Source organism: Struthio camelus, chromosome 16 (assembly GCF_040807025.1).
Source record: "Struthio camelus isolate bStrCam1 chromosome 16, bStrCam1.hap1, whole genome shotgun sequence".
Taxonomy (NCBI): Eukaryota; Metazoa; Chordata; class Aves; order Struthioniformes; family Struthionidae; genus Struthio; species Struthio camelus.
In genome coordinates, this window is record NC_090957.1 from 9,847,717 (window position 1) to 9,858,538 (window position 10,822).

General features: G+C 55.3%; 2 protein-coding genes across 13 annotated transcripts in view; one reads left to right on the forward strand and one right to left on the reverse strand.

Annotated features, from left to right (window-relative positions):
• MTMR4 (myotubularin related protein 4) overlaps nt 1-3,255 on the reverse strand; it is a 60,885-nt gene extending 57,630 nt beyond the window's left edge. For 2 of the 6 annotated variants that reach the window (XM_068909437.1, XM_068909436.1), the window contains exon 1: nt 3,173-3,255. The gene's annotated coding sequence lies outside the window, so the exon portion shown is untranslated. The remainder of the gene's footprint in view (nt 1-3,172) is intronic. The other 4 variants (XM_068909439.1, XM_068909441.1, XM_068909438.1 and 1 more) reach the window with 3 other exon arrangements.
• A 230-nt stretch (nt 3,256-3,485) lies between these two features.
• LOC104146224 (caspase-1) lies at nt 3,486-9,715 on the forward strand. Of its 7 annotated transcripts, none has more exons than XM_068909612.1 (11): nt 3,486-3,623; nt 4,357-4,597; nt 5,166-5,235; nt 5,722-5,994; nt 6,329-6,465; nt 6,693-6,869; nt 7,090-7,324; nt 7,451-7,603; nt 8,570-8,679; nt 9,052-9,157; nt 9,473-9,715. In XM_068909612.1, exons 3-10 carry the CDS (start codon nt 5,229-5,231, stop codon nt 9,142-9,144), a joined length of 1,185 nt encoding a protein of 394 aa, XP_068765713.1. In that variant the 5' UTR covers nt 3,486-3,623; nt 4,357-4,597; nt 5,166-5,228; the 3' UTR covers nt 9,145-9,157; nt 9,473-9,715. The 7 variants fall into 7 exon arrangements, with proteins under 7 accessions (XP_068765713.1, XP_068765715.1, XP_068765714.1 ...); XM_068909614.1 differs by having other exon boundaries at nt 3,492-3,623; nt 4,357-4,538; XM_068909613.1 differs by having other exon boundaries at nt 3,530-3,708.
• The last annotated feature ends 1,107 nt before the right edge of the window (nt 9,716-10,822 follow it).

Here is a 10,822-nt window from a genome sequence, read left to right on the forward strand (position 1 = left end):
GAAAATTGAGCATGATGTGCAAGTATACGGCGCTAGTAGTTTTCTCCCATTCAGCTTTTCCCCAGACAAAAATAATTCCAGGTAATACCAGGCTATTACCGAGCACACCATCCCCCCTCAGACGACAATAGCATCTAAAGACCCGCTAGAGATACAGAATAGAAGCGAAAGTAGCTCCGTCTTAAAAAGCGGGAAGAAGCCCCACTCACAATGGTACATGAGGAATCCTCACGTGTAACGTGGACAAGAGTCATCCAGGTCTGGTGCCAACCTTCACACAAGCAAAGCTCAGCAAGATGCAGGAAAGCATCACTGCACACATCATCCCATTCACTTCTACCAGAGCTGGTACAAGGGCCACTTTGAAAAGCCCCACATGAACAAAAAACAAAAGCAAGCCAGTGAATATCTTGGCAGATGGGGACAACAATAAAAGCTGACACAGCAACATCCTCCAAAGCCTCCACATCATAGTAAGATCTAGTCCTAATGTTTCTCTTGAATCTGGGAGTTTTTTTTCTTCTAAAAAAAGATTGCTGAAGACAGATTGGACAGCTAACTAAGGAAGCCTCAGCAGGACAGAAGGACTGGAAGGATATTGTCACATAATAGCAATGACACAACTGAGGAAATTTCCTTGTTCAGGCTTTCAGAAAAAAAAAAAAATTAAATAATTTTTACTGCCAGAGTAGTCACATTTCTGCGTTCTTGCAGCAAAGGAAAGGGGAAAGCAGATATTCCTAGAAACTAATAAACATCAGCAGAAACTTCAAATATTTTTCCCAGTCTTTACCTTAGCTTGTTTACTTAGATAGCCTCCCTCCAGTGAAGGCCCTGAAAAACATTACGACCACCTAACACCCTCCTGAGCAGAGCAGACCGTCGGACTTCCCTGGCTGCCAGCCCGAGTGCAATACTTGGCATTGCAGTGTGTGTACGCACGAGTGTACATACACACGTAGATACATGGCATATATATATATATATATATATATATAATTTTTTTTTCCCTGAATAGTCTGCATTCTCTATTACTAGATTCAAGGCCTTATATCAGCCACACCAAAAATATAGATTGTTTGAGCCAAACTAACCAAATTATCCAAGCCACTGTATTGTATCCCCATCTCTTATTTTCCACTCCTCTAATCTTTCAGTCAGCACATACATATGACAACTTTTTCTCACCTTTTATCCAGTTAACCTAACCCTCATAGATTGTCTCTGAACATCCATTGGCCTTCACAAAACACATATACACCAAACCTGGGTATAGTAGGGCAGAAGCATTTGCACCAGTGCATAAGCAGAGGTAACATATCTTCTCTTACGTCTCCACAGTCACAGTTAAGTATCTAAAGATCACATTATCGTGCCTGGCAACAGTCCTGCTCTCGGTGCTCGTGTTCCTCACATTCTGGAACCAAATCTAGTTCCATGCAAAAGTTACTGCTTCCTAAGACAGGTCTTACTCCTCCCTTGCTTCTCTATTCTTATAACAGACTATGTTTTCCCGAATCGTCGGCGTTCTCTATGGCTTGATACAAGGCCTCATATCAGCCACACCAAAAATATAGATTTTTTTCAGCCAAACTAACCAAACTATCCAGACTACTGTATTGTATCCCCATCTCTTATTTTCTGCTCTACTCTTTGAGCTGCTTGTGCACTTTATTAGTTTTAACTGTATCCTTCAGGTCATTGACAAAAACAGAGTAATACTACCAAAACCTGACCCTTATTAGTCCATTAACATAATATCCCCAATAACAATCCTTCATTCTGAGAGCTATGAATTTAACATACTTTAGTATGGGCTCTTTGGGGTTTGCACTCTTTCAGTTCATTCTGCATGAAAACACAAAGGCAGTCTGTCAAGTACCTGACAGAAATATACATTTACAGTGCATATGTATGTATACGTTTTTATATGTAAATGACAACCCGCCACAACACTGCCTCCAACCAAGTCACAAAACTTTAGTCATGAGCAGTTTCAACCATCCGCTTGCTCTGGAAAAATCAGAGAAAGCTTCTCCAGCAACCACAGGCTTCTAACCAACAAGCAAGAGACACACTTTCCTCAAAAACAGCAACACTAGATCAGCAAGCTCAGATGGGAGCACAGAGTGAATCCCACAAGAGCAACGCACCATGAGATGCATCACGGTCAAAATAGCCAACTCCAAGCCATGACCACGATACACACAGCTCGAGGAGCTCCCACCAGCAAGGTGCTTCCAGGAGGGACCTTTACACAAATTGCTTCACTGGCTTTAAAGCTAGGTCCCAGCAAGGGCCATCAGAGAAGCGTATCAGAAATGGAAGAATAGCAGCAGAAATATTTCCCTCCCACAGCAGGGTACGTGCACAGACAGCACAGTGCAAGCACCCTCTGCTCTCTGAGCACATCTTCATATTGACCTTTCAGCTCCAACCTATTGGCTGTATTCAGACAAGGTTTTTTGCAGCTTGGAAATTCTCCTTTCCTGCAGCGGGGTACACAGAGGTTACAAAGGGGCTCACAAAGGGCTGCAAAAGGCTCAAGGCAACAACGCAAGTCACTGTTGCCACACTGTTTATAGTCGTTGGCTACAAAACCAAACCAGAGCCTGAACGTGGGCTGACACCACGGCAAGGTGCCTCCTCCCCGCGTCCCACTCCCAGCTCCGCTCCGGAAGACCCTCCACTCAGCAAGCCAGACCCTCTTTCTGATCCGGCAGAACCCCCCCCCCCCTTTTTTTTTTTAAATTAAATAAAAAACAAAAGTAAAAGCGATTTTATTTTCCGGCTGCACTCAGCCGGCTGCCCGCCCGGCCCTTCCTGCCGTCCCTCCCGCCCGGGCACCCCGAGCTGCAACGGGGCGCAGCCGAGGCCGGCCCGGCCAGAAGCGGGGCCCGCAGCAGCAGCGGGCAGGCTCCGGCCGGGCAACGCGGGCCCCCCGCCGCCGGCTCAGCCCCGCCCCCGCGCCGCGGCAGGCCGCTGCGCGCCCCCCGGGAGACGGCGCCCGCTGCCAGGCCCGAGGGGCGGCCCCACTCACCGGGCGGCGGCGGCGAGGCGGCGCGGGGCCGGGCCCGGCGGCGGCCGCCGGGGCGGGGGGGGGGGGGAGGAGGACGGCGCGGGGCCAGGCCCGGCCGCGCGGAACGGAGGGCGCCGGCCGCGGAGGTCTCACCTGGCTCCGTCCCCGCCGCTCCCGCCTCTGCCGCGTGCAGCTCCCCGCCCTGCCCCCACCGGCCGCGCGGCACCGCCAATCGGCGGCCGCCGCCGCCGGCACCGCCGGCCAATGAGCAGGGCGAACGCGTCCCCGCCCCGGGCCGCCGGCCGCCCGGACACACCCTTCTCCTGTCCCGCAAGCGTATCCCGTGACCCAGCTCAACGCACGGCGAGGGGCGGGACGCGGCGCGCGGCACCCAATGAGAAATCACAGCGCGTCCCGGCGCAGCCAATCCTTGGCCTGTCAACCCTTCACCTCAGAAAGGCCGTTCGGAGGCGGGGGGGAGAGGTCCTCGCGGCGCCCTGCGGAGCGGGGGGGGGGGGCAGGAGGGATTGCAGCCACCCTCCGGGCCGGCCGCGGGGCGGGAGGCGCCTGCGCAACCCTCCGTTACCCTCAGCCCCCCCCCCCGGTAACCGTCCCCCCTTCCCCCGACCTTCGCGGCTCTGAGCACAGGGAAGCGGCGGCCCCGGGCCGGTGGCGGAGGAGGCCGCGGGGCGGACACGGCTGCTCCTGGGACGCGGGGCCCGAGGCGGGAGGGGACGCTGCTGCTGCTGCGCCGGAGGGGGCTCAGCCGTTGGAACCGGAGCCTTTGGGCCCGGCTCGGCCCCGTGCTGGGCTGCTGCTCCTGTTACCGGGGGCAGCAGGGACCGTGCCCTGCGCTCCTCTCCTGGCCTTCGCCTCGCCACGGCGTCGCAGTCCTCCCTAACAGGCCTGAATAAGGAGGAGCGCATCCACATGGATATTTCCAATTATATTATTTAGAGTTTATTTAGACTAATTAAAATACATTACATGTTCCCAAAGTAACTTAATGCCTCCTTGTTCTATCGCTAAACACTGCTCTGTGCAGCCTTTAACAGCTTGCGTGATGCATATTTAGCTGCTGTTTGCAGCTTTTACGCTTCCAAAGGGGCTGGATGTCAGGTCCCTTTTCCCCACAACGCTTCCCTATGTTTTCCCATCCGCAACGTTATTTCTGCGCTTTGCACTGAGGTCTCACTGTATGCTTCACCTGTCCACGACTAAACGGCCGGAGTCACGCAAATAACGTATCGCTTCTGACCTCAGTGACCATCCGTTCTCACGACTCTCACCCCCGCTCCGCTAATTCACTCACGGGGCAACCTCAGGCTTTCTTACAGAGCGGACGCTGCGTCTCGGGCGGGCTCCTCTCCAGCCCGAGGACCCGCAGGATGCATGGGGCCGCCCCGCAGCAGGAGGGGGGCTGACCTACCCTCGGGCAGATGAAGCTGAAGAGTGCCTTCTCGCCGCAGACACCTGGACAGCGCGGCGCGAGGAAGGGAAGAGCCTCACTCAGCCCCAGGCAGGTTTGGAGGGTTGCTGCTCCAGCCTGGCGGTGGCGGAGGAGGCCGCGGTGCAAAGGTGTGTGCAAAGGGGAGGTTGGTCCTTGGCCGAGAGGATGGCTGCATCTGCCTGGCCCTGGGGCCAGGAGCTGAGATCGCAGCTGCTTCTGCCTGTACAGCCAGCCCCCTGCCAAAGGCCGGACTTGAGCAGCTCTTAGCGGCTCTCCTGCTGTTGGTGTCTGCCGCCTGGGTGCTCCAGCACCTGCCCTGTCCCACTGCTGACCGGCATGGGACAGCGCGTCGAGGCCACCTGCCCCTCTGACCTGCCCCATGCCCATCTCTGAAAGAGGCAGGGAGGGCTGGGAGCCTCCCCCTTAGCCAGTGGGTAAGCGCTGGGTGGCACAGTGCCAGAGCAAGTTAAACACGTTAGTTGTGCCCCGGGAGTGGAAGAAACATGCTGAGAATGTGCAGGATGAAATCAGTGTTGCTGCCTGGCTGCAAAGGGCCACAGGGCTCATGGGCACATGCTAGATCAAGCAGGACCCACAGGGGTTTGGATGGTGTACCGCAACGGGCCCAGGAGTAGGGCCCAAGCGGGGAGGCAGGAAGTGAGCATATTATTAACTTACTTCCGTTTTTCCTTGCAGGGGAAACGGCAGCTCAGGCCATCGTCGGAGGGCTGTCCTTTGGGTGGTGCACACTGAGGAGTGATGGCGGGTAAGTGCACGCTCAGTAGCAGAACCGGGGCCTGCTGGGGTCCTGCTCGCCCTGGCCAGCCCGACGCGTGGGGTGAGGCAGGGGCAGGGCAGGGCAGGGCAGGGCAGGGCAGGGCTAGCCTCGGAGTCCCAGGCACTCGGGGACATGTCCCCTCGGGGAACTTTCTGCTGGTGTGTGGGAAAAGAGAAGGTGGGCAACGGGGGGAGAAGCACCTGGGGTGGAAGATGAGGGAGGGGAGCACCCAGGGGAGCACTTGGGCTGAGTGATTGGGGGAGGGAGAGCACCCAGAGTTCGTGACAGGGAAGGGGGAGCACCCAGGGTGGGTGATGGTGCAGCAGCACCTGGGGTGGGCGATGGGGAAGGGAGATCACCCAGGGGAGCAGCCGGAGTGGGTGATGGGGGTGGGTAGCAGCACCTGGCGTGGGCAACGGGGCAGCCGGAGCTGTGGCGTGGGCGGGTCCCCGCACTGATGGGGCTGTCCTGCAGACAAGCAGCTCCTGGAGGTGCGGAAGGCCTTCGTGGAGCGTGTGGGGAAGCATGTGATTCCCGGGCTCCTGGACGACCTGCTAGCCCAGCGGGTGCTGAGCTCCGAGGAGGTGGACGTGGTGCAGGACAACTACACACTGCGTGCTGACAAGGCCCGCTGCCTCATTGACAGCGTGCGCCTGAAGGGCCACAAGGCCAGCAAGATCCTTATTGACAGCCTCAGGCAGCGCGATGGCCTCTTGGCAGAAGAGCTGGGTCTGGACGCTGACTCAGGTGAGCGATGCAGGGTCGCAGCTTACCCTGGGTCTTCCTGCTGGGATTTGCCAGGCCCTGGACATGCTGAGGCTCCTTCTGCTGCCCGCTGGGGTCCCAGAGGGAGGCTTGGCCTTGGTGGGGCTGTTGGGAGTCCCCAGTGTTACTGTACTGTGGCACTGTGTCCTCCTTGCCACGCTGCAGGGACAGGACTCCCTGGGGTGACAATCCCCCCAGTGCAGCTGAATAAGGACCCCTGAGGGACAGAGCGCAGCTCCACTTGCCTGTGCACAAGGGACAGTCCCTTTCTGCTGCAGCCGCTTCCTGGTGTAACTGCAGGACTTTGTGCTTCCAGGGCCCCCTTGCATGCAGCTAGCCTGCCCCAACACTGAGGTCACCCCCGGACCCTCTGCCACCATCCAGGGCCAGCAGTGGATCCAGCAGTGCTCCCTGAGCGAGTACCAACGCATCTGTGAGAAGGAGGGAAATCAGGTGCTGTGGGTGCAGGAGAGGAGGTCTGCGAGCACAGCCCTACCACCCACCAGAGCAGGCAGGGGCTGCTAAGGGGAGCCAGGACCCTCGCTGTCCTGGGAGCAGGGCAAAAACTTTGGGGAGATGCCCTGGGGGCACAGAGGTGTGGGTGCTAGGCTATTAGCTGCCTCCCAAGAAACCCCCTGCACCCACCCACAGCTGAGCCCAACCTCTCTCTCTACTTACAGATCTATCCCATATACCTGCCGCTGGAAACGCGAACCCGCAGGGCCCTGCTCATCTGCAACATTGAGTTTGAGTACTTGAGAAAGCGGTATGGGGCTGAAAAAGATATAGAGGGGATGACTAAGCTGCTGGAAGGACTGGGCTACAAGGTGGAAATCCACTGCAACTTAACTTCCCAGGTATTGCACAAAGCAGCCAGCACCTGGCCCAGGAGTGATGCAGAGACCCTTGCCTGTGTTGGTGGCAGGGGGGCTCAGGAGGGATCTGCTAGCGGGCAATCTCAGACACCACAGGAACACCTCTGTCCCCAGGGCAGTGGCTCCTGGTCACAGCTGGCGGCTGGATCTCTGCATAGCTGGCTGCAGGTCACTGATGCTCCTACCTCCTGGTTGTTTGTAGGAGATGGCTAAGGTCTTGAAGGATTTTGCCAGTTGCAAGGAGCACCAGACGTCTGACAGCACCTTCCTGGTGCTCATGTCCCATGGGGTCAGGGCTGGGATCTGCGGGACCAAGAGCAGAGACAAGACCACAGACATCCTTTCCCTCGACACCATCTATGAGACCTTCAACAACAAGCACTGCCAGGTGCTGCTGGGCAAACCCAAAGTGCTCATCATCCAGGCTTGCCGTGGAGGTGAGTCCCAAGCATAAGGGGGATGTGAAGTGAATGAGCAGGCTGGGCTCTTCAAGGGCAGGTGAGCCCTTAGTGTGGGGTGGGAATGGGAGGCCCCATCACTGACAGGCAGTCCTGCTTCCCTAGAGAAGGCTGGGTCTGTGCTGGTGAGAGACTTCAACAACCCTGAGACGACCGGTCCGAGCTTGACTCCCGTGACCACTTCAGGGCTGGAAGATGATGCAATCCGTCAAGTACACCTGGAGAGTGATTTTGCCTGTTTACATTCCTGCACCCCTGGTAACCAGTTCCCAGAGATGGGTTCCAGCTGAGGGGGGCAAGTTGGGCGTATGAGACCCCTATTCCTGACTTCATGGGCCTCCTGCACACACCTCCTCCTCAGGGCAGGTTGGCCGGGTTTCCCTTCTGTGTGATGCTCTGGCACGTGCCGTTCAGGCATCGCTCCAGTGACAGCTGGAGAAGGCAGTGTCCCCTCAGTGCCACATTGCACAGCTGCTCCAGGATGCTCGCAGATCCCTCTCAGGGTCAGCAGCACTACATCCAGGCTTTTGTGCCCTCCTGATGCTGCCTTAGCTCGGGGCTATTCTTCCACATGCATTGGAGCACCCTCCCACCACAGTGCTCCCCAAAGAGGAAACCTGCCCTGCCTCCTTTCCTTGCCCCCGTCACAGACCTCCCCACTGGCTCTACCTGGACTCCTTTCCAAGTAGATTTATCTTAACACAGTGGTTGGCAGGGAGGGAGTAATCTCCCATAGTGATCAGCTGGGTTGCGGATGGCTCCAAGCCATGTCAGTCTGGCACTTGGCATGCACCAGGAAAGTGGGTGGGAGCAGGGAGAGGACAGATAGGTGGAGAAAATTGCATATCGCATCTAGCTTCCCTAGGATCCCCTAACCCATCCTTTTCCCGCTCTTTGGCCTGTGGTTCAGATGAACCAAACATAACGATCTCCAAGAAAGTTCCCAAGTCTGCTGCTGTAGCCCCGTGTCCTGTCCAGAGCCCTTGTAGCCTCTGTGCTCGTGGCAACAGTCCCATCTCTTAGGCCCTCCTCAGCCTGTGATTCCCTCAGCACTATCAATCCCCCTTCCTTCCCACAGCCCCAGACTTAGTGGGAGCCCTCCTCTACCTCGGTCCAGGTGCTCAGAGCAAGGTGAAATCACTGTACTGCTCTGCCTCCGCAGCGTTAGTCACTGTTGCAGCGGGGGATACCACTGCATATACCTAACACCTTCTCTCTCCTCAGATACTGTCACCTGGAGAAGCCCCCAAACTGGCTCTTTTTTCATCCAAAAGGTGATAGAGCAATTTAGAAGCTGTGCCTATAAGAGCGACTTGCGTGAAATCTTCCGAAAGGTGAGATTTTGTTAAACGTATGTATGTGCCAGGAGACGCAGCCATGCTAATGGTCAGAATTACTGCTCTGGGAAGAGAGCCCTGCTCAAAGCAGAGCTCTAGCCAGGGCAGGCCATTTCTCTGCAGGCCCCTAAGGAGCAAGCTCTGTCAGAAAGAGGTCCAGGTCCTCCAGTTTGGCCTGGAAAATCAGCTTGATCTCCAGAGGCATCAGAGTCCTGCCACATGGTGGGCACACAAGGGCTTGGCGTGTAACTGTGGCAGCCCACAGCATCCCTCCCACCACCAGACAGGGTCCTGGGGATGCTCTGTACCTGATTCCAAGTGCTGGGCATGTAGCTGCTCTCATTTTCCCCACTGTTTCTCTCACCTCAGGTCCAAAGTTCCTTTGAAAAATTTCCTCTGCAGTTGCCAGCAGAAGAACGAACTACACTGATCAAAAAGTTCTATCTCTTCCCAGGCCACTGATCTCCTCCCGGTGGTGAGTATCTTTATCTGACACCTCTGTAGATGCCTTTTGTCTGTGCCCCAAACCCATCATCCTTGCTAGAGGGGATAAGCTGGGGGGAAATTCTCCAGACCACATGGCTCTGGCTGTATATCCAAAGGGCTTGTGTGCTTTTAGCAGGGACCAAGCAGTGGCCTGACTCTCTCCCCATCTCCAAGCTGGGTGTTTAAAAGACAGGTGCTCAGGGAAGGGTTTCAGTAGCCCCGAACTCAGCAGTTTCTCTAATAGTCTTAACAGCTGAAAAATAAGACACTCACGAGAGAAAGTGTTTGAATTTGGTCGTAACAGAGTGGAAGACATACGCTCAAGGTGAACACAGCCCTGCTCCAGAGAGATGCAATTTTCAGAGAAGTGGCAAGAAGAAAGGCCAAAACCAGCTTCGCATCCACAAAGTTCAGCCCCCAGCAATGTGCTATATAGAACAGTCTATCTTCTCTACAGAAACATAGTGAATTGCCAAACCAACTGCTTTTGCCCCTTCTGCTAGATGACAAGAATATCCCTGAAATAAAATTGTCTGTAGTCGCCTCACTTCCTTTCGTGGCTTCTAAACAACCGCAAACGGTACACACTCTTGTTAGAGAACAGCAAAGATAACTGGCACCAGAACACTAAATGCAAAGCTGGTTAACCTGTCTGTTAACCATCCCAAAACAGAGCTTCCAATGTGACCACGTCCCCAAGTGTGACAGATATTATCCATCGCCCCCAGTGCCACTTTCTCCTTGTCTCTAACTTTACCTATTGTCTAATAAAGGGATTTTCACAGCAGATTGCACCTCCCCTCAACCATTAGTGAGTTGGTGATCATTACAGCTGGCAGTAGTTGCTGTTATGTCACCTTCTCCTGGGACACTGGGCAGGAGGTGTGAAATCAGAGAAAGCTTGAGGAGGAGGGGACTGTGTTTGGGGCTGGATGAGCAGACATGCTCCCTGGGGCTGGGCTCCTGGAGACAGACTGCTCAGTGCATGTCTGCTTCCCCTGCACATTGGCAGAGCAACATCTCCTCTTGTTTGCTCCGTTTTCTCCAATGCCTGATTCATCCAAGTGCACAGCTGCCAGAGGAGAGACCAGGCAGCCAGGTCCTCTCCCAAAGTTGTGTGTGATTTAGGGTTTGTCCATTCTGGCTCAGAGGGCAGCAGAGATGTCTCTTACCCTCCTTTCCCTCTGCATTTCCAGTCTTTGTCCTGGATCTACATGCTCTCCATGTCTGCATCCCCTTAGGCTAAGCCTGCTGTCTATGGCTGCTCTCACTGCATGGTAATAAGCCTGTTATGTAAAAAGTCTGTATGTCCTACCCATGCAGCTGGTTTTGGAAAGAACAAAAAGGCAAAACCTGCCCTCAGGCAGTCACCCCAATGGATTTCTGAGCACAGGCCCCAAGCCCAAAGCAGCAGGTTGGGTGTCCATGTTCCAGCTGTTCTCTCCTGCAACATCCCCTCGCAGTCTCAAAATATCTCCCTGCTCAGGAGGCAGCTTCCACCAGTCCCCAATCATCCCTCTGCCTTGGACAGTAAGACTCACAGCATTAGTGCCTTGGCTGCTGCTAGCTTGAGACACCCCTTGCTCTCTCGCACCACAGGCTTCACCCTATCTTTCCAAGCAGCCCAGGGCCAGAGACTGATTCTCCTGTTCCT

Coding starts and splice junctions, on each gene's coding strand:
- LOC104146224 (XM_068909612.1), top strand. Junction 6,870..7,089: donor ACTGCAACTTAACTTCCCAG/GTATTGCACAAA, acceptor GGTTGTTTGTAG/GAGATGGCTAAGGTCTTGAA. Junction 7,604..8,569: donor TTTACATTCCTGCACCCCTG/GTAACCAGTTCC, acceptor CTCTCTCCTCAG/ATACTGTCACCTGGAGAAGC.